The sequence below is a fragment of the Hyperolius riggenbachi genome, chromosome 5 (assembly GCF_040937935.1).
Source record: "Hyperolius riggenbachi isolate aHypRig1 chromosome 5, aHypRig1.pri, whole genome shotgun sequence".
Classification (NCBI taxonomy): Eukaryota; Metazoa; Chordata; class Amphibia; order Anura; family Hyperoliidae; genus Hyperolius; species Hyperolius riggenbachi.
In genome coordinates this window covers 225,798,586-225,821,808 of record NC_090650.1, presented here as the reverse complement: position 1 = coordinate 225,821,808, position 23,223 = coordinate 225,798,586, and the positions used below count along the sequence as shown (strand labels likewise).

Here is a 23,223-nt window from a genome sequence, read left to right as displayed (position 1 = left end):
AAGCATGTCTCATCTGCTAAAACTTTTTATTAAAAGAAACCTTGATAAATACAGATGAAGCACAGATTTGCTCGGTCTTGTACAACCACAGCAGCCTTTACCGGGCTTTTTTGCAATCCCACTTCCCATTTAGGCTTTCTTCCCACTGGAGCAGATGCAAAATGACAGGTAAACGCATCTGCTCAGCGGGTGTGCTGCGCTCCATCACATTTCCGCTCCATCCATTTTGCATTCGCTCCACCGTCCATTCTAAACATTGCTGTCTGCCACACAAATACTCACATGTTCCTCGGGTTCTGCTACTACTGACTCCGCTACTCGAGTCCGAAGCCGATAAACAGACCAGAAGCCAACATGGTTATCGGGCTCGTGATTGGATTACAACTAACCAATTCTATCAAGCAGCAGGGTGAATTTTCATTGGTCAACTATGAACCAATGAGAATCCTCCCTGTTTATAAGGATTCCCATCTCCTCTTGCTCTTGCATGGGCAAAGTACATTACACCGCTGTTAAATGCTGGTGTATTTTCTGGCTCCTTCCTGTCTTAGATTTAAAAAAAAAACATGGAAAGTTCTTGGCTGAGAGGCTGTACTTTATTTTATCAATCAAGGACATGTTGTTTATACTGTATCGATTGTGTAGCATTTTTACTTACAAATCTGTCTCCAATCTGGCACCTCTAAACGTTGCTACACTCATTCCCATATACAATCCTATATGCATTCTACACTGTGGTAATGATGTATTTCTCTCATCCACCCTAATCATCGCTCCTAACTCTCCTAAATGCAGAGACCCAATTTTTTACTAAGCAGACAATCTTACCACAGCCATTTCAGTTGGTTATTTAATCACCATTGCTTACAAGTACCCTATTCTTTACTACATAGTTTAATGTATACACAGCACATATACACACTTACTCTCATCCCCTTGGGTCTTGTGTGCACCTCTTAGATTGTAAGCTCGAATTGGCATTGGGCAATGCCTTCTTTCTTATCTTGATATTACTGTGTTTATTGTCAGTCTACTGTATGTATTCACTGTGCAGGCATTGAGTTCATGGTATGCTACATTACTGTGTTTTATCTGTACTGCCTAATTTAATCCATATGATTTGTTTTCCTGGGCCTGTCTCCTGTGATACCCTGGCTTTGCCATTCAGACCTACATATTGGCATGGGCCTCTGCAATGCTCCTGCTGCAGCCACTAGGCATCACTGTCCTTTCTGCTCTCTGCATTCCTCTTGGTCTAAGTTGCTCTGTACATAGTGCATCAGACCAAGAGGTAGGCAGATACCAGAAAGGACAGTGACATCTATTGGCTGCAGCTGGAGCACCCGAGAGACCTGACTGTAGAACATGTAAGCTCTGCCATTGCACTGATCTGTAGGTCTTGATGAAAGGACACTAGGAGGAGCAGGGGGGGGAGGGGCTGATCCAGGAGGAGGAAGGAAGAAATCTGGGCCCATAATCCCTGCAAGGCTTCCCCCCCCCCCCCCCCCCGCAATTGTGGTGGCTGGTACCACAGCCACTAATTACACAAGTGGGAAAACATATTCATAGTTTTGACCACATTTTAAAAATTAGAATGGAACAACATAAACATATTACATTTAAATGTGAAACAAATCTAGAAATGCATTTGCTGTGAGAGGAGCCAATGATTAATATAAAAGTTTTATGTAAAATGAAAAACACATATAGTGCAAGTGAGGCCTGAAGCAGCATATTGTCATATTTATTCTGTATAAACTAAAACATTCTGTTTCCACTTCCTTCACATTCCTCATTACGGATGACAATGTATCAGCTGATGTTTGAACCAATATTCTGTTTTTGTAGCACCTCTTTGTTTCTATTTTGAGCAATGTGTTTGTAATTTACTATATGTCACTGACTCATTTTCCCTCTGTGAAGCAGTCACATCGGTTATCCAGTCTTGCGGTTATGTTATTAGTTTCTGTGTTAAATATCTGCAGCATTATATAACAAAGCTCTTAAGCACAGGGTAAAATGTTGCAACATAACAAACATGACAAAGGTCTACATTTGCTTTTGCAAATGTTTAGTTTTGTGTCTGCTCAGCAGGAGCTAAGAATTCCTAATTAGAGTCATTAGCGCTGTCCACAGGAGGCATTTAGTGTTATATAAAATTGAGGTTAAGATTTAAACGGAGTTAGAAGCCATATTTACTTCAGAAAGAATATACCGTATATACTCGCATATAAGCCGTCTCGCATATTAGCCGACCCCCCAACATTTGCCTCAGAAATCAGGAAAAAATGATCGACTCTCATATTAGCCGAGGGTATGAAATGCAGCGGCTTCTGAGGTCACATTAGGTTTAGATAAGATAAATTGCTCAGTGCTTTTGAGGTTAAAAACAAACAAAACATTTATAAAGAATCTTTCTCCAGTTGAACTCAAAGTGCATAAGCTTGTCTTAAATAGTCAACATATCAGTGTACATATATGCATGACATGTGCATATATGCATGGTAGTTACCCACAACGTGCCAGTGCTGCAAGGCAAGCTAAATCAGCTAAAACCAGCAGTGAAAGGGTTACAACCAAGCTGCAGTGAGATGCAGGGCTAATGTAAACAACACTTGGCTTACAGTATGTAAACAGACCTGGCCAGTGCAAGGCTGAAGAAATAAATGAAGAGAAGTGAGGAGGTGTCATCTTACCCAGAAGAATGTCATTGTCTGCTGTCTTCTAATCAGTGTCTGGCTTCATCAATAGGCAGGACTGGAGGCTGGGAGGGAGAACTCAGCACTGGAGGGACCCGGGAGGAAGGCTGCAGACAATAGCAACGCATGCAGGGATGCGTTCTACCATTTCAAATGACGCGCTGGAAGTGCTGTGCTGTCACATCCTCACATTGGATGGCTGGCTGAGCAGGCAGGGCAAATAGCCAATCGGCTCACAAGCTGCAGACACAGCAGGAAGCGTGAGACTATGTACACAGAGAAGCGCTCCTGCTGTGATTCTGCTAATCTGTCTCCTGCTCTGCTCTCACCCCGGCATCGGAATCAGCTGTTCTCTCTGTGCGATTCTCTTCAGGCATCTACTGCACAGAAGTGCAGGCACGCTCTGGATCCACAGTGCGCTCCCACTCCTCCGGCTCCAACAATCCACTGCAAGCCCCGCTCAGCATGTCAACCTCCGATCAGCCGCTCTGCACTCAATCTCCAGGCAGGAGCAGGTCAGTCCGGACACCAGTCACCACAGGCTTAGAAAGTTGGTGACGCGCATATAGGCCGAGGGGGTAACTTTTCAGCACATTTTTTGTGCTGAAAAATTCGGCCTGTATGCGAGTATATACGGTATGCATATATAGGAGTGGAAACAGACAATGTCCATTTTTTTTTCTAGTAATCAAAACTGTTTTCACAATAGGATGCAGATGTAGTATAAGCATCCTTATTTTACTACCTAACTCCACACACACATACTACACCGCCAAATAATCATTACTTAATCAAACCTGTAATATCAAAAATTTAGATACTTACCACTATAGATGGAAGCCTTTGAATGATTCAGAGGCATCTCCAATCCTCATATATCCCTCTGCTACTCGGTGGGACCATCTTTTTCTTTGTGGCCCTGCTCCCATTCATGTAAAAGCACGGCCACACTGCACAGGTGCAAGTACAGCCTGTGCCTGCGCAGTAGCACATTGCCACGCATGCACATAGGAAAAATCATGCATGAGTGACTCCGGGCTACTGTGCATGCACCAGAGCCAGATCATTCACAAGGCAATTCTAGGCAGTTGCCTAGGGACTGGAGAGAGTCTAAGGGCCTGGTGGATGCTAGTCCCAAACAAACCTTACTAAAAAAAAGCTAGATGACCATCAGCAGTGGGCCATATTTGTGCCTGCACAGTGTGGCTACACACATACATGGATGGACGTGAACATATTTGACAAGCTCTTGTTGATATATTTTGAGTGTCCCAGCGATGGATTGGTGGCCTGGACTAACCTTAGTTGCTGGTTGATTAATTAGTTGTCAGCTGATTGGTGAGCAGCTTCTGGATTTGATTGGCTCAGTTTTTCTCATTTTAGGTCAATGGTAGTTTGCACAATAGGAGAATTTCTTGCCTAGCACTACTCATGTTCATGTTAGTCGGCTTCAATACAAGGACAAAAACAAAGCAACTATTGTACCAATGTAAATAATTTACTACCATATATATATTGAATACAAAGTGTCAGCATAACTCCAAGAAAAAAATAGTGATAGCTATTTAGATTCCAATACTGAATCTTTAGTTGCAGATATGCTAAATATTGTACAGGATGAGCTTTTAATTTGGTGACGTGAGGGGAAGGTGTAAGTGTAAAAATGGTGCTGGATTAATTTGAAAGCTGGGGAAAGCCGCTAGTATAATATATAATTACTAATATTCCTCTATTGGACAATGGGTAATACTGTAGCAGAATATTAGTTATGTTTAGCAATATTTTACTATCAGTAAACCTAACCTCATTGTCACTTGAAGCCTCCCTCTATTGATGCCTAACCTGAACCGCACTGCTGCCACAATATATACCGATAACAGTACATTCCGCCGATAGCCGGGCTGCCTAAAAATGAAATTATTGTACGCTGCCAGTGCCCAAGTAGAATTGTGGTCTGTGCAGTACCCATTTTACCAAAGTGGCACCAGTGCCCAACTTACCCGCTTTGCTGTCCCACACCATCCTTTCAATAGCAGTGGCACCCTTCCACCAAAACCCACCCCATCCTTCCACCACTTTTGTCCTCCCTCCACAGTGGCTCATGCCTCCTCAACACAGTATTGTTCTTCTCTATCCTAATTCCACATTACTTTCAGCAGTAGCCCAAACATTATCACCAGAACCTTGAGAGCAGTACCTTCACCATAACCAACAACACTGCCAGTATGAGGCCCAATATCTCCACATGACACCGTCTGTCATATACTGGCTGTAATAAACTGAACGTACTGTATATGCTTCAGGGAATGATAACTGGTGCCGATGGTCTCCACCCGTGAGACCATTGGCACCAGTAAAAAGAAAGTAATTAAAATCTTACCCATAGCGTGCTAACGGGCAGCTGTGATTGGCGGGTCTGCTCACAACTAGGGGAAGCTCTAATTTTAGTTTCTTTGCACACTGAAATAGGCAATTTCACCTGACTTATTATAATTCAATTTTCACAATATACACATTTTCATGAAAATAAGAACTTAATTGTGTTTTCTTTTGCCCATACACTTCACTAAATTTGGGGAACATTTGGGGAAAATGAGTTTTTTCATGCTCATATATTTTCACAAATATTCTCATTTGTGCAAATATTCTCATATGATGAAACCAAAATGGCCATGTTTGTCCATCCCGACTCACAACATAGGGCTTTGCATTAGAAGGATTAGGATAGACATCAACTAAGGAGCAATAGCAGTTCCTATCTCTGCTGCAATGTTTCCTTTGGTATTTGTTATGGTTTTTTTTCTCTTTGGTCAAGTATTGCACTACATTTACAGTTAGGGTTTGTAGTCAAAACGTATCAGGTGTTACCACAAGTGGTTTTGTACAGTATGTGTAGCATTACATGATTATTTTGCAGTTATCAGAACATTTGGTTTAGGCTTTGTATACATTTGTTTATATAATAGGGGCAAGTCTATCTTTCCTATTATTTAACCTTGGTTTTCAGTGCTTGGATTCTGTATCCATTCAGCAACATACAGTATGTAATGCTTCCTTCAATAAATGATCTTGTATTGGAAATCTTCAGCCATTGTGCAGAATGTAAGCCCACATTAGCAGACTCTATGAAGGTTATATAAGAGTGAGGTGTTCATTGACAGGACTTGTGTCACTGTGTTTATCTATAGCCACGGATTTGTTGAACAGGTTTACTATCCACTGTAGAGTTGCCAGCCCTGGTGAGCTCTTTATCCTTTAATAACAGTCATCCCTTCCTCAGACACACACAGAAGGCGATGTTGACAGACAGCTTGAAGGCTCTCGTAATGAACATTCCAGGGAAGGAGAGGGACAGACCGATTTTAAAACATGGGGACTTGGAAGAGGGAAAGGGGCATTCTTGGGATACATTTGATGTTCATAGTACTGTTCACCAGTGAAGCAACTGTCATGGGCTTATCAATTCTTGGGCTTCTGCCTATAAATCGCTTCATGGGCCCAGCAAATCTAACTGCAGGAGTCCTGCCTGCCATCCAGTTAGCCTTGGAGCACTTAGTCAGCCACCCCAGCATCCTAAAGGATTACCAGCTGCAGTTAACATTTACGGATACACAGGTACAGTAAATATGCGGTTAATCATATTTTTTTATAGCTACATCAAATTTTTATTTTAGCAAAATGCCACTATACATATTTCTAGCAATATTTGCATAAGCTAAAGCGAATAAAGTTTTAGTGTTGTAGGTTTATGAAAGAGGGAAAAGTAGTGTTTATGATACATTTTCCATAATAGTAGCTTGGTTTTTTGCAGGCATTAACTGTAAAAACCAATGCAAAGCTTCGGGGCATAACTGAACTATGCACTCAGTCTCTTAGAAAATCTAACTAAACATGTTTGAAAGCTGAAAGTAATACATTTATAACAAATACAGCAGAAACATATGGCACATAGTGTTATAGTCTGTTCTCTTTTGTGTATAATTATGTGCTTTATAATGGGAATATTACTGTTTTGTCCAAGTCATGGATATTGGATGTGAACTCTTTTCTTTCTAATGGTGACATTAGGAATGACATTAATGATCTTGAAGCTGTAAAAAGAGACATTTTGGCTTGGTTAAATGTTTTTTCTAAGTTTACGAGGTCAGATTTTAGACAGTTTCTACTTTTTTTTCCATTTTCTTGGTCCTGTTTGGATACTGTAATTGAAGGAAAAACAGGCAGCATGTTTCTTCTCTGCAGGATCAGGTCTGCAATGTTTGTAGTGCTTAAGTATAGTTAGAAAGTAAAGATATTCTGATGTTCCAAAAGCTCCAATAGAAGATACATCTTGTGTTTGTTAAGGGACCTTATTTAGGAATTTTAGCTTTTACAATTCTTACAGTTCTTACAGAGAGTGTGATTTATGCATGTGAAGTATTAAGCGTATGTTAAAGGCCTTTCAAACCATGTGTTCCTAAGTATTATTGTTATTATTATATATTAATATTATCATTAGTAGTAGTAGTAGTAGTAGTAGTAGTAGTAGTAGTAGTAGTAGTAGTAGTAGTAGTAGTAGTAGTAGTAGTAGTAGTAGTAGTAGTAGTAGTAGTAGTAGTAGTAGGAGTTGTATTCAAACAGCTTTGACCCTTTGATATGAGAATTTATGTCCAAGCCTTTAGTTTGTTATTATTAAAGTGAAAATAAATGTATGAGATAATTTTGTGTGCAGTACTGATGATAAATATAAGAATAGTGACAAGGAAATTGCTTGCTAGCAGGTAGCTAGAAATAGTTGTAAAATGAATGAATGAATGCTTTAATACAACACCCCAGTCATATACATAATGTATATTAATAATACGATTTTTGCTACTCATTGTGATAAGCCAGGTATTTTTTTCATTGTGGAGGGCTGGGTGTAGCTGGTAACCCAGATCTGAAAGGGATAACTGATAACAAAAGGGAAACTGAGAAGTCTAGATTATATATTCCCAACTATGGCAATGGTTCTTCTGATTTAATATTCATTTACTTAACAGTCTATACGGCAGAGTAAACTAAAACTCCACTTCGATGTAAGAAACATAAATAAGGAGTTCTCGAGAGGAAAACTTGTTCTCAACGTAGGAAAACTAGTAAGTGTTCAGGTAGAAAAAAGTAACCTCAGTGATGATGTTAGTGCTTCTTTTGAAATCTATACAGTCTAGCCTTCTTTATCCTTTCCAGTTTACTGCTGGGTAGACATCCATAGGATTAAGTTGACTAAAGCACAAGATGAAATGTGTACTTTCTTTTTAAGAGAGTAAATTGAACTTAATAATAAAATAGCATTTTAGTATGTCCACAACAAGAACACAGACTGGCCACATATATGTTTGCCCTACACAGCTATTGGTGTAAATGGAAGCTATGCATTAGGTAGCAAAGACACTACAGATGCAATGTGGCGTGAAGCAAATGGCTTGCTTAGCATTTATTCATACTAAGACTCAGGGCTTACTGGATATTAAAGAACAATGACTTTGATTTGCTTTTTTGTCAAAATAAGACAGCAAAGTTATATTTACACAGATGAAACTTCTGTTCAGACATAACTAAATACAAATTAATCAGAAGATGCAGACACTTATTGTTATAGAAATGGAATTTTCTGTGGCATGGGTTTGCTAGTATTGTGCTTGAATCTCATAATGGTGTTCACCACCAGCATGGTTTTAAATGGTTTGCAAATGGGAATGGGTGTTTGTGAAAGCAGTCTCTGTGGAGAACTCCATCCCTATTGGTCAGCTGATTTCAGGACAGAGGTCATGCTGGATATCACGGGATGGACGTTTGCTGATGGCAAACTGGTGCCGTGGCAAACTGCCACCTTGGAGTTGTTTTGTCCTCTTTGCAAAACTGCATTAAGCAGAAACTGTCTGTGTCTCCTGATATGTTTGTTTGTACAGCAAGACTGTTTGGAACAGCATCCTATACAAACAAAGGGAACTGCTTCTCTTTGATAATTAAATACTTTAGATAACAGGGAGAAATCACTATGCAGTGAGACATAAGGTCCGTACACACGTCTGACGACAGAGCGTACACACGCCGGACTGTCGCTGGCACGCCCACCCAGCGGGAGGCAACGACGGACCCGTCGTTGCCTAAAGTCCGGCGTGTGTACGGACCTATAGAGAATGCACAGATGTTTCATGTGTGATAAGGTTTGCTGCAGACATGCCCATAAGTGAGTTTTTAGGACTTAACTTCTTCTAACTATGACAATTTGTGAATGTTTGTATCATTGTCACCTATTAGGTCTGTGTTTGTAGGCAGTGCTATGATTGGTTCTTTTTAAATAGAAGTACTTTGCTGTGACCAGTTAATAGTTTCATTATCTGCTGTTGGAGGTCTGAGTGTTTTCTGTACCGTTTGCAACTTTTTTTGGCTTGAAAAAAAATCAGTTTAGACCTGGAATGTCACCTACGTGTTCTGCTGCTATTTGAAGTAAAGAAAGCATAGTTACAAAAGTCTTTGTTATATCCTCCTTCATTATTTAAAGTATGCCTATGCATATTATTGCCTAATCCAGCTATAAATGTAAAGACTGAAGAAGTATTGTGCTGTGTGTAATAACTTTTAAGTATAAAGTACAATTTTATTTTTAAAGTTTCCTATGTTTTGTTTTTCATGTTTCTGTGTCATGGAGTTGCCACCCTTCTCTCTGCTAATTCTAAAAATGACATTACCTGCATCTGAAACATTTTTCTGACTCCTCCCTTTAAGGACTTGTACACATTAGGGGCTCGATTCACTAAAGCGTGATAACTGCTATCAAAGCAGTTATCACGCGAGCTGCCATGCATAAAGCGAAGGTTTGTGTGCGATCACGTGCGTTTTTCATGTGAAAAGTGCACGTGATCACGCACAAACTTCCGCTTATCACGCGAAGTAACACTGTTCGAGTGCTAACCTTTGCGCACGGCAGCTCACATGATAACTGCTGTGATAGCAGTCATCACACTTTAGTGAATCAAGCCCTATGTGTGATGCTGTCAGTGCAGATGCAATGTACGCATTGGAACTGACTGTATTATTCAATAGGTTAGTTTACATCTAGTGTGTTTCTGCAAGTGCATTAAAACAACTGAAAGCATACTGCATTTTCTGAACTACACTTGCATTTTTATATTTCTTCTATTGTATGCAGTCATGATCCCATCAGATCATGTAAATGAGGCCTTAGTGCATACCTACTAGTTGCTAGTGGCAATTTGGTCACTCGTGGAAGTCTTAGCCAAAAACTGAGCACATGTTAGGTGTTCTCAAGTTCAATTAAAGATCTGGAATGCCAGATCTTTAAATTACAGGGATCCAAGAGGTTGTTGTTACCCTAAGTACCTCTCTCACCAGAAGCCATGCTGTTATTACTGCCCCTTTCCCCAGTGGCCTAACTAAGGAGCTTGGGGTCCCAGTGCGAGTTATACATGGGGACCCAAGCACCCTATTGATATGGAGCCCCAAACCCTACCAAAGACAGCTGCAGTGTAAGAGAGGTGTATTTAGAAAAAACAAAATAGCTTTTTAAGGATTACCACTATTCAATGCACATATAGATGTGTTCATTACCAGCCTAGCACCAATGAAAAGCAAATAAAATGGTTGAAGGAGGGCCCCTAGTGGGCCCATATGGCCCAAGGACCACGGTGGGGTCACAACCTCTGCATTCCCTATTGCTATGCCCAGGGCATTGCGTCCTGACTATATTCGTATGCATGCACCTTTAGTGTCTCTTAGATGAGTCTGATTATTGTGGAAGGGGACAAAGGTTTGGGTGATGCAGGCAGTACAGGGAGCTGACTGCAGCTTCTGACTCAGCTGCAGTTGAGGATACATGAAGCAAGGACATCTTATGATACATTCTAGACACAAAGTAAAAGTATATGAGTAAACCTAATTCAGAGCACAACATACATATATACCTTTAATGTTAGAAAGCCGCCCAGAGTTCAGGTACACTTTAAAGCTAGCTGTGGTATGCAGTAAGTACAGTGAAAGCAGCTTGAGATTGAACATAAGATTTATATAATTCCTGATAATTTTCAGTAGTAATGCTTATTGCCTCAAAGCTTTATGAAGGGCATATGCAGGGCTGACTGGCCTCTCAGCAGTCCCAAAAGTCATGCAGGTCCTTTCATCTGATTGCTAAAACCTGTCCATTCACTTCTGTGCTGATCTAGAAAGAAATGCCTGCAGTTTATAACAAATGATTACAGGAGCCTATGATCTCTGACTGCAGAGGCTGCCATGTGAATCATTTAGGCCTAATCAGTCTTCCCTGACAGTCATAGTACACAATTCTGAAAGGGTTTGTATGCTTTTTAGAGAGGTTGGGATATTAATCCATGAATTTGGCACATTAGATAATACTGGGTCTTTTAGTAACACTATCTTATTGTTATTTGTTTCAGCTGGATGCATGAAGACTTGTCTGATCTTCATAGCAACAATAGCTCCTGAATCCAAGCTAAAAGGATTCTGAGAAGGGATGAGTGGGTGAATTGATTTTGCTGGAATCTGTTTCTACCACATTGAGATTCTGCTAAGTAATTCTGTAATACCGCCCTACTGTGCTTGCCCTGCAGAATCATGTAAATGCCAACATTTGATCAGCTGATTTATTGTTCCCAATCCCAAGTACCATTCCTAACTCTACAGACAGCTACATCAGCAAACCATCATTTATCCCTACCCCTTCATCAGTGGTGTAGCTACAGAGCTATGGGCCCCAGTGCAGATTTTACATTGCACCACCCCAGTACTCTATACATAACCACTGATGTATCACACCAAAACCTGCCAAGGACAACTACAGTATCAGCAGTGTAAGGAGACGGGTTTGTTGTTGATTAGCTCTAGTCAAAGCATTTATAAGAGAGATTATTACCAGCACAGGACCAATAAAGAGCTAACACTGTGGCTGAAAGAGGTCCACCTCGGGGCTCCTCTGGCACGGTCTTAACCTTTGGATCCCCTATCGCTACGCCACTGTCCTTCATACATACATGGGAAAGCTAAGGACTCCATGTGGCTAGTGAGAGGAGGTCTTAGGTCAGATAGCTGCCACTGTCTGTGCAGCTGAAGAGAAAAAAATAGACTATGGCCGCTCCCACACTTATGTGTTTCTGGTCGCATTTATTTTTTTTTACTGATTTTTTGAAATGTATTACAATTTTAAAATCGAATTATCATATATACTCGCATATAAGCTGACCCGCATATAAGCCGACCCCCAACTTTTACCCCAGAAAGCTGGAAAAAGTTATTGGCTCGCATATAAGCCCTCGCATATAAGAGGGAGCTGCACATGGAAGGGGATTGCTGCACATGGAAGAGGGAGACGCACATGGAAGGGGGTTGCTGCACATGGAAGGGGAAGGGGATTGCTGCACATGGAAGAGGGAGACGCACATGAAAGGGGGTTGCTGCACATGGAAGGGGGTTTCTGCACATGAAGGAGGGAGACGCACATGGAAGGGGGTTGCTGTACATGGAAGGGGAAGGTGGTTGCTGCACATGGAAGAGGGTGCAGCACATGGAAGGGAAAGAGGGTTGCAGCACATGGAAGAGGGTGCAGCACATGGAAGGGGAAGGGGGTTGCTGCACATGGAAGAGGGAGATGCCCATGTAATGGAAAGGGGGTGCTGGACATGGAAGAGTGAGATGCACATGGAAGGGGGAAGGAGTTTCCCCCTACCCCCGTGATTTGCAGAGCTTTCTGCAGTGGAGCTTTCACATGTCCGGGGCCCCGTAATGCTGTCTGCAGATGGAGGAGAGCTGAGTATCAGCATCACATGTCTGGGGATTCTCTACTTCCCTGAGTCTCAAGAGATGCCACTAGATGGTGTCATAGATATGAGACACAGTGAGAGCATCAGAGAAGAAGGGAATCCCCGGACACGTGATGCTGATACTCAGCTCTCCTCTACCCGCAGACAGCATTACGGGACCCCGGACATGTGATGCTGGCACTCAGCACTCCTCTACACCATTACGGGGGCTCAGGACTAGACCGGTAAGTGCGCAAAGCTCTTCAAATCACAGGGGGGAGATTTGGGGAGGAATCCGCTCCAGTCGGATTCTGCAGGGGGGAAAACACACGTTTTTACATGTACCGCTCTAGCGGAGGCGGCATGTACCGGAGCGAGGGGGAACGCTTTAGCATCATGACTCACATATATGCCGAGACCCCCACTTTTGGGCCACTTTTTTGGGGTCAAAAATTTGGCATATATGTGAGTATATACGGTACTTGTGCTCTACCATTCTGCTATGTGCCCAGCTACTGTATATTTGTGCACATGGCATTCGCATTTGTCTTTATTTAAATAAGAGTTTTATATAAATGATACATTATAGAATTATTGTTATATATATATATATATATATATATATATATATATATATATATATATATTTGTTTATATCTTTCACTCCTCTTCCCTATGGGAGTGATCACTGCAAGTCAGAAAGTAAGTAGTATGCTTACCAAGTAGAAATGGTTTTTTGTTTGTTTTTTTTGTTTTTGTCAAACACTAGGAATAAGATACACTTATTGTGCATGATGTGGTGCAATCATAAGTTTGCACCAAGCACACTTGCATTTATGTGCCACTAACATGATTATTCTTTCTACCTTAACCACTTGAGGACCGCGGTGTTAAACCCCCCTAGTGACCAGGACATTTTTTACTAAAATAGCCACTGCAGCATTAAGGCCTCGCTGCAGGACCGCACAACTCAGCACACAAGTGATCCCCCCTCCCCTTTTCTCCCCACCAACAGAGCTCTCTGTTGGTGGGGTCTGATCGCTCTCCCAATAGAAATTTTTATTATTTATTTTGAAATAAAAATGTGCCATGTCACACGACTGTCCCCAGTACATCGCTGCCTTAGATCGCAGCGCTGCACATGTGTATTAGATGGCGGTTTCGCCGTCTAACACTCTCCGAGCGGCAATAAATCTGCAATGTGCCTACTTCCTGCTTTCATGGAAGCAGACATAGGGTTACATCCTGTATTTACAAATCAACTGTTCTGCCAAGGCAGCCAGCTGACACAGCTGGGAGATCAAATTACAGTTGTGATTAGGTACAGATAAGAGGGAATTAGACAAGCCAAACTCTCTTAATACATACAGGGTGCAGTTCTCTATCATTTCCTTCTGCCCAGTGCAAGAGCCCAGGTCCATTTTAAATGGTATTGAAAACTTGTGAAGCAAAGATTGAAAGGCAAAGGCAAATCAAAGGCTACTGGTAGTAATGGAAAAAGCAAGATGCAACCCATACTGCATGCCAAGTAAACATCTGCTCAAAGCAGTGCAGGAAATGCTGAAATACTGGACTATGTGGACATTCTGTGTCGCATCTCTTTAGAGCACACACTTCAAACAGGCCCATACAGCCAAAGCACAATACAGTATGTGTCTATGCCCCAGTCTTCTTAATTACGCCCCAGTTAAGAAAAATAACAACGTAGAAAAATATTTGCCTCCCATGAAAATGCTAAACAACAATATAGTTCTCAAACATAAAACCCTGCAGAAATTATGTAGAGCAACTTTGTATGCACTTGGGGACATTTGTAATAATCTGCAGAGCTATTAACAGTTTTAACACTCACAAATCCTAATGTATTCTATGGAAATTCTGGAATACTGCAGAATATTAGCAAATTCCAGTTTCATTGCAGAGGAAAGGAATTTGCTGATTCCACTCATCCGTAACTCTCAGAAGATAAGGTAAACCTGCATACATGTATAAAAAAAAACTAATTTGACAAAAATGTTCAGATATACATTGTTTGCTTGACAGGGAGGAACTTTTAAATGTGAAACTGTGTTCCGCCCAGTCAGAACAAAAACAGAGCGTTTGTACATTGATAGAGGGGATTTACTCACTTTGGCTGCCGCCTCTGGTAGCTGTGTCCACTCTGGATTCCATCACACCAATATTTCCTGCTTCACAGCCAGAAGCAGGTAGAAAAAAGAGGATGTAGGGGGGGGGGGGGGGCTTTGTGGCCAGAGACGACGACAAGGGTGAGTTAACCTCCTCTGCCGTGCCCAATGTGTGTAAATGCTCTGTTTATGTTCTGATTCAGGAGAAACACAGTTTTGAATTCAAACATTCATCCCTATTGCTTGATTCACCAAATCCATAGTTCAGCTAGCCTATCTCTAAGGACTGTGGTATTCAGGGAGATATGTAGCTGCTACAGATTTTAGGCTGCAATTACATCTAATATTAGTAGCCAGAGCACACTAGTAAAAACTTGTAGCAAAGTAGACTGCACTGTGTTTGTACTTTGACACTGTTTGGCATATTACTTTTTCCCTTTGGCTTTATGCACAAGTTGCCTGGGATATCTTTCAAAGCACACACTACCTTCCTTTGGTTGGTTTGCCTGACAGGCACTTTTTAATGTCTTGCCCTTGAACAGTGACTTAAGTATGGAAAACAGCCCCTGCAGTTGAAGGAGGGCCCGTGGGGAGGGTGGAACATACTACTTAGTTCTCTCCTCCACCAGTGCCCTCATACTGTGCTCCCCTGGATGATTCCCTTGAACAGACTCACAGAAAGCAGCACCAGTGGAACTTGTACTTTCTTCTTCGAGAGTAAGGTTGCTCTTATGCTGCCACCATTAGTTCTTCTCTCCCTTCCTCTTGGTCTCCTGCATGTTGCATGAAGTCATGCACTGTGAAAGGAAACTCAGACTGAGAGCAAGGCAGATGGGACCTATTGGCTGCAGCAGGAGTGCAAGAGAGACCTGATGCTAGAAGCACAAGATCTAACACTGCTCTCATTGGTGGGTCTGTTAAAGGGAATATGAGCACCAACATTCAGGGAAGCATGGAACGGGGACCCTTGGTAGAAGAGGGAAGGAAGAAGTCCAGGTCCCCCACCTATTTGGGGATCAGAAGATTAGATTGTTAAGTGTGTGTGTGTGCGTGTGTGTGCGTGTGTGTGCGTGTGTGTGCGTGTGTGTGTGTGTGTGTGTGTGTGTGTGTGTGTGTGTGTGTGTGTGTGTGTGTGCAGGGAAGGGGGGAAGGGCATAAAAGTTTTGCAGGGGGGCCCTGTGACCTGTAGTTATGACCCTGCCCTTGAAGTACGTTTTTGACCATGAAACATCTTAAAATATTTTTCTCTCTATCTGTCTCAGCGTTCTTTGATTGTGATTGACCACTTCCACTAAATTATATAAAAAGGGTTGCCTACTCTGAATTGTAACTTACTGACATTATATTTGTTTGAGGATTTGCCTGGTACATGGCCCCTATACTTTACTGGCCTTATGCGCTACTTTATTACACGCTATTACATACCTAAGCTTATTACTCATTTTTACTTTGCTGCTTCTAAACCACATTTCATTTTTTAGCAGTTTCGTTTAACCAAAATTACTCAGACTTTTATCTTGAATCCAAGACTTCCTTGCTGCATTAGGCCTAACTGAAAGGTCACATATTTAGGAAATTAGTACAATTACAATGCCTTTCCAATGAGTAGATTTGGTGTGTTTTTCCGCTTAAAGGAACTGAAATACAAAGCCATAGACACTTAGATTGTGGACCATGTTGTGCTTGTCAAGTGTTAATTATAGCTTTCTGAAACTCCCATATTACCTCCTCTATTATTAGAATCATTGTCTAGCTGAAAATACAGAAGGAATAAAAAAAAATACTCACCAGTGCACTTCAAATGACCACATTCTATTACCTTAAGAAAGGACAACATTTTATTGTTGACATGAATTTACAAATATTGGTAAATACATTGATTTTTAGGATATTTAACTGATATTAATACTGAAGATTATATTATACTACACAATGATTAGAAAATACTTAGAGGTAAAATATGTAATCAGTCAATAAGGTAGTGTAACTGGCCAGACGTCACTGCAAACTTCTACTCAGGGCCTATGCACATACGCTAGATTAAACTCGTCCGAGGTGGCCAAGAAAGACCACCTCGGGTGAAAATCTAGTGTGTATACACGAGCACTCCTCTGATGTCACTGAAAGATATGGCATGCCAGTGCCAGAGCGACCCCCTGTGTGCACCATTCTCCCCACTCACTCCACCCTGTAGTTCCATTGTGCACCGCTTGTCATTCCTCCCACGCCCTCCATAGCGGAAAAATATCAGTAAATGTCAAGTAATAAAGATTAGAGCATGCGGTAAAGCATAATGACATGTTCGGTATTTACCTCCAGATCTAATGTGTCAGAAACTAGCTTCAGCATGCGATAGCACATGACAGGCAGAGAGCCAATAGGAAGAGCCCCCCCCCATGGTGCATATTCTAGGAAGGGACAAGTTTCTCTACAATCCCCCCTCCCTCTCCCACCCGCAGCAGAGAAGGGAGCCAGCACAATAAGACATTTTCCCTGCAGCCCTTCAGACATTGGCCGTTTAGGGACCTTTTTGAAGATGCTGAGGAGAAAAATGGGGATTTCATCTAAGCATGACCTGTCTTATGTTTATTAGAAATTCATCTAAACTCTGGCCATTAAATAAAACGTTAAGAAAGACTAATAGTTTCAGAGGGACTAGAATGAACATGTACAGCTAAAGGAATGCCAGGGATGTCTCTTACTATTGTAATGCCTCACTGCACAAAACAGAGACCTACTCTTTGCAGCTGTTCTACTGTTACCGCATAGGTCTTTGTGGATTGAAGCCATGTTTTCCAGTAAATTACTGAACTTCTACTGCATCTGTGAAAATCTTTATGAATTAGCAAAAAAAAGTCTAAAATATCAAATGCGGTATTTTACCAACCTAATTATTTTTTTTATCATACAGCCTTTTATGGACTGAAGCCCAAGTGTAGCCAGTGCATCATGACTGACAGCACTGCACAGTTTGTAAGGAATTGCTTTTGTTCACGTTATGACATCTCAACTCTGCTGCCATTTTATTTCCCCAGTAACACAATGTTTTTTTTTGGTGAATCAGGCATGCATAGTGGATAGCACACTTGCCTTGCAGCACTATGTGCCCAGTTAAAATCCCAGCCAGGGCACTATCTGCATGGAGTTTGTATGTTCTCCCCTTGTTTGCTTGGGTTTCATCCGGACACTCCAGTTTCCTCTCACATCCCCAAAAAATACAGATACGTTTATTATTAGCTTTAACTTAAAATTGGCCATAGACCATGATGAACATATGCCTATGGTATGGATTAGATTGTGAGCTACATTGAGGGACAGTTAAGAACAAGACTATATATGTAAAGCTCTGCGTAAGATCACAAAACACAATATTGATTCTTTATAGAAGTGAGTAGTTCATATATAAAATTTAACTTTTACTAGATCCTCTAAAATATTAATTTGTTTGCATGATGAACATTTCGAGGTAGGGTAAATTATTCAATATTCATATGAGTCTTTCATCCAGACAGAAAAAAGTGAGAGCTGTGCTCTCTAGCTCAGTCAGCAATTGCTGACTGAGCTAGAGAGCACAGCTCTCACTTTTTTTGTTTTTCATACATGATGTGATTGCAATGTATTTTCTCTGTAGCGCTTAGCACCCTAGCACTTTGCACTTTCCCTGACGACGGCTCCAATCTAAGGAGTTGAAACATGTTGGTTTTGGTGGGGGGATCTTTTTTGATTTCGAGAGAATATAAGCCAATCAGTTGAGTGTCAGTGTGTAATTCTTATAGATCTGTCTGGATGACAGACTCATATGAATTTTGAATAATTTACCCTACCTCGAAATGTTCATCATGCAAACAAATAAATATTTTAGAGGATCTAGTAAAAGTTAAGTTTTATATATGATCTACTCACTTCTATAAAGGATCAATATTGTATTTTGTGAATATAAATCAGATTTTGTGAATGGCTCTGTGTAAGATGTCAGCACTACGTAAATACTAAATAATAATAATGTTCCACACATAATCATAATCATATTTCAACATAATGTCCTTACAAATTATTTTAGCAAGCTGTTTTATGAAAGGCTTTGATATAACACCCACCAATGAATCTAACTCTGGGAATGCAGTAATAGTATGGTAGATATTTCTACTAATTTTAGCTGGATCTTCATGAATTGCATTTTTCAGATGTTATTTGTTCATATTAAAAACAAAATTCAATTAACTTACAGTTAATGCAGCTGAAACATTCGAAGATATGGTAGAGGGCCATATCAGAGTTTTTGGATACACCACTCATAGAAAAAGAGGTTTTCCTAGCTCTGAAACTCATTGCAGAGATTCTTTTTAACTGTTTGCAAGCTCATTTATTGGATCATGTCTAATAAACAACCTGTAAAATATCTGATTAGGAGCACAGACACTAACCAAGTCCTGCTTAACACACTGTCTGTGCTACAGGCTGCAATCTTCTCTGAAATATTCAGTCTATGCCTTCCTTTATGTGGACTGAGCAAGTGAGATGATGTTCTCAAGAACAACCCCTGCAGCAGCCACATCCACAGAGCCTAGAAACTACACCCAATGATGTATGATATTTTGGTAGCCTTAGTGGAGATAAGTGTGAAGTGCTTCATAGAATTTTTTAGTAATGCATTATGGATCAGGAGATGGGTTGTAATTGATTGCATGTTTTTTCCCTATCTCAGATAATTAGTTCAACTTGACAATAATATTTTTCCTCCTGTTTCATAGTTTGCACTGGTTATGTGTGCAGGTTTGTGATTTGCATGTCTTATTTATTATATAGTGCTGTATAATATGTCATCTTACTTTTACAACTTTAGCAGGGCTGCTTTGCATCACTAAGGAGATTCTGACAGGCTGCGATGATGAGCTTTGATTTTTCTCAAAGTTGCATAAAAAACTGATTATAAACACAACTACCTGGCCTGACATTTCACCAAATGTGACAATTGGCTGTTTTTTTTTTATTTGCTTAGAGGCCAATCTGAGATGAAGCCATGTAGTAGGGGGGATCATGGTGAGTATGAGAGACATGTCTTTGGACTGAGGAAGAATGGCATGTAGGGGCCTAAATACAGTGCTGCATTTCTGATTATATTTCAACAGTGCAGCTCACTGGAAAATATGCAAAAACATCTTTGCTAGCCCCAGTCTTCATTGGTTGGTGTGCTTTTCTATAGCGTTGATACCTTCCACAGCACTGTACAGAGTATATATATATATATATATATATATATATTCTTGTCGCAATCTAATCCCTACCATAGTCATATGTGTGTGTATGTATCAGGTAGTGTATGTGTCACAGTCTAGGGTCAATTTAGGGGGAAGCCAACTTATCAGTATGTTTTTGGGGTGTGGGAGGAAACCAGAGTGCCCAGAGGAAACCATTGCACACACGAGGAGAACATACAAACTCTGTGCAGATAGCGCCCTATGTGCTTAGCCTCTGAAATTGATTTCAGAAGCTGAGCAGTCTTGAGAAATAGAGGGTTCACTATTGTTTGTTGCATCAGTAAGTCATAACTGACTGGTTCTTGTGAGAACGTGCAAATATACAAATATAGTGTGGAATTATTGAACTTGATTTCAGAGTCTGAGCAGGCTTGAGAAATAGAGGGTTCACTATTGGTTGTTGCATCAGTGAAGTCATAACTGACTGGTTCTTGTGGGAACGTGCAAACATACAAATATAGTGTTGGATTATTGAACTTGATTTCAGAGTCTGAGCAGGCTTGAGAAATAGAGGATGTACCTCTCGAAACATTGTTATTATGCTTACCCCTATTTGTCTGTCTACAACTATGACTATGTAATTTTTAAATTAAAGCTGCTTTTGATTTCAAGATGGTGCTGGGTCCATTCTACAACACTGGCATTTTTCCTCTTTGGGCAAAGAGGCTTATGACCACAAACACATCTACTTCTGACTTCTGGTGTTTTACCTGATGTGCGCAACCGCTTATCCTTGCATAAATCTACTTCTGATTGGTGGGTGTTGCCCTTCCCTTCACTGTTACAATATCAGAAAGTACATGAACCTCACTGTTTGATGGGTACACTGATGTGTTGTGCAGCAGTGCATTGACATAACATGCTGCTGCATGCATTTTTGCAGACCAGTTCCAATCTCCAATCAACATATTTGATTGGGGTGGCACTTTAACAGAGAGCAACGCAGGTGCCATGTGTTTGTGTATAATACTCAGCCACCAGCATTTCTGAATTAAAGTGGACATGAACTCTTGCACTGGACAGAAGGAAAACATAGATAAATGCACCCTGTATGTAATTAGAGCGTTTAGCCTGTCTAATCCCCCCCCCCCCCCCCACACCCAACTGTGTCTAATCACAAGTTGTAATTTGATCTTTCCCCTTTGTCACCTGACAGCCATGGCAGATAAGCTCATTTGAAAGCAGAGGATGTTACCAATATGTCTGCTTCCATGGAAGCAGGAAGTAGAAACACTAGAGATTTAATTTAGGATTTATATTAGCTGTAACAAAGATTTTTTTTCTTTAAAGGTTATTATGCTGTTGCGTATCTTTTAGTGCGTAGAGGAAGTTATGAGTTCAGGTCGGCTTTAAGTGCAGTATACTCAGGCCCTTAACTGTGCTCCATGCAACTAAAGGATTGTTTTAAGGTACTAACATAATATAAACACTGCTGGAGGTCTAATCTAGGTGTCCACACTCATAGCAAACCTGAAATGTATAAACAAACAATGTATTCTTGAAATGAGCGTCTCAAAAGTAGTTTGATAGAAGATGGATTGGTTTATGATTTACCCCAACACGTTCATGTTAAACAGTCATCCACATTTTTGCAGATGGGCTATGAAGGTTAACTTATTCAGATTTGTGAGCGAGAACAGTTTTACATGGCTGGCTGTGGGACTTAGCCTTTAAATCATGTATAATGTAGAAGAGCATGCACTATATGATTGGACAAACAACAAGTAAAAAGGCTTTTAGGTGTAGACTTGCATATAAATATATCTGTAGTCGGCCTTCTCTTTCAGATTTTTAACCACATTACGCCCTGATCACATCAGTCAAAAGTTATATGTCTGGCAAAGTGCATTCAGGATGGAAGTGAATACAAAATTAATGAAGTTTTAACTGGAGAGATATATTACAGCACTTTCCCATTTATAACCACTCACACAGCTCCCAAGAGTAAAAAAAAGATGAAGTGTCTCAAGAACGAAGAATCCCAGCTCCGTCTCCTCCACAAGAACCATTCCAGCTTACTATTTGTTAAATATATATTTTATTTTTATTGATTTAAGCTACTTTTATAGAGTTACTTCTAGCAACTCTTAGTTTATTTATATTTTTTCAACCAAACTATCAAAATAATAAAAAAACAACAACAACAAAAACATGTTGTAATTTTTAAGCTTGCTTTTAGCCATAGACCCTAAACAAGTATGCTTGTTTCAGGTGGGTTATTCAGGCACTACTGTTGCATGAGAGATCAGCAGGATTACAGGCAACTGGTATTGTTTAAAAGGAAATAAATATGACAGCCCCCATATCCTTCTCATTTCAGGTGTCCTTTAAATAAGGTAGATAAGGCTTTTAAAAAGGTAATAAGGATCATTTAGAAAAAGTGCATGTCTGATGGAACGGGTGAAGATGCTTTGTTATGAAATAAAATAGATGGCTTTTATGTTGTGATAGCTTGGCATTTAGGTTTTCTGAGGCCTTCTGATGCCCTCATCAGGACATACTTTAAACAAATAAATATATTTAGATAAAGAAATAAAATGAAAATACATTTAAGATAAATACAGTAATATAAAAATATATAAATTATCCAATATTTATAATAACTCCTTGTGTGGAGCTAAAGCATTGTATCCTATCAAATTGCATGACATGGCTTTGACAGATGTGGAGGTTTTAATATACATTTTATATGTATGTATCTTAAATTTTACAATTTTTCACAGTGGTGGTCCTCGGACCTTACATTGGAAATGTGGGAGGGCTGCAGTGCTACTAAGCTTAATTAAAATGTTCTGTTAGTTACTCCTCAGCTAAACTGGTTTAACCTGATATATACATTACATGCAAAAATACTAAATAGAGCACATGACCAAAGGTCATTTCACCGATTACGACTGGCTGTCACAGGGTTCATCATCACACGACTCTCCATATAAGGAAAGATAAGTTGTCACTAACACCCTTGAAGCAAAAGAGTACTTCAATGTAGGAAGAAAACACTTTCTGTTCAGGTGAAACTAAATCTCTCTTTACAGGGATCTGACTTGTGAAAAGGGGAAAAACATACGTGCAGAGTTTCTTTTCATTCCCATGAGCACTTCTGGCTTATGTGAAACAGAGTACTCACTAATAGGAAAAAATGTAATTCACCCTATGAAGCTATTAACATGCATCTTTGGCAGGTTAAATAAACACAGAGCAAAAATGAAAGAGACTCTAGCTGTGTGTGCTGAGTTGGGGGCCTCTATAATTTCATTTTTCTCTAAATAAATCACAAATAGCTTCTGTTTTAGAAAGAAAAATAGTTCACTTACCATACACTTGGCTCGGTACGGGGCATTTGGGT

General features: G+C 40.3%; 1 protein-coding gene across 2 annotated transcripts in view; it reads left to right on the top strand.

Annotated features, from left to right (window-relative positions):
• The window catches only part of GABBR2 (gamma-aminobutyric acid type B receptor subunit 2), an 842,117-nt gene that overhangs the window by 30,891 nt on the left and 788,003 nt on the right, over positions 1-23,223 (top strand). Inside the window, exon 1 of one of the 2 annotated variants that reach the window (XM_068236713.1) lies at positions 6,025-6,314. The exons of the other annotated variant lie outside the window; for it this stretch is intronic. Within the exon in view, the coding sequence (XP_068092814.1) occupies positions 6,069-6,314 (246 nt within the window). The 5' untranslated portion in view covers positions 6,025-6,068. Of the gene's footprint in view, positions 1-6,024; positions 6,315-23,223 lie in introns of those variants that run through there. 2 annotated transcript variants of the gene reach the window in all.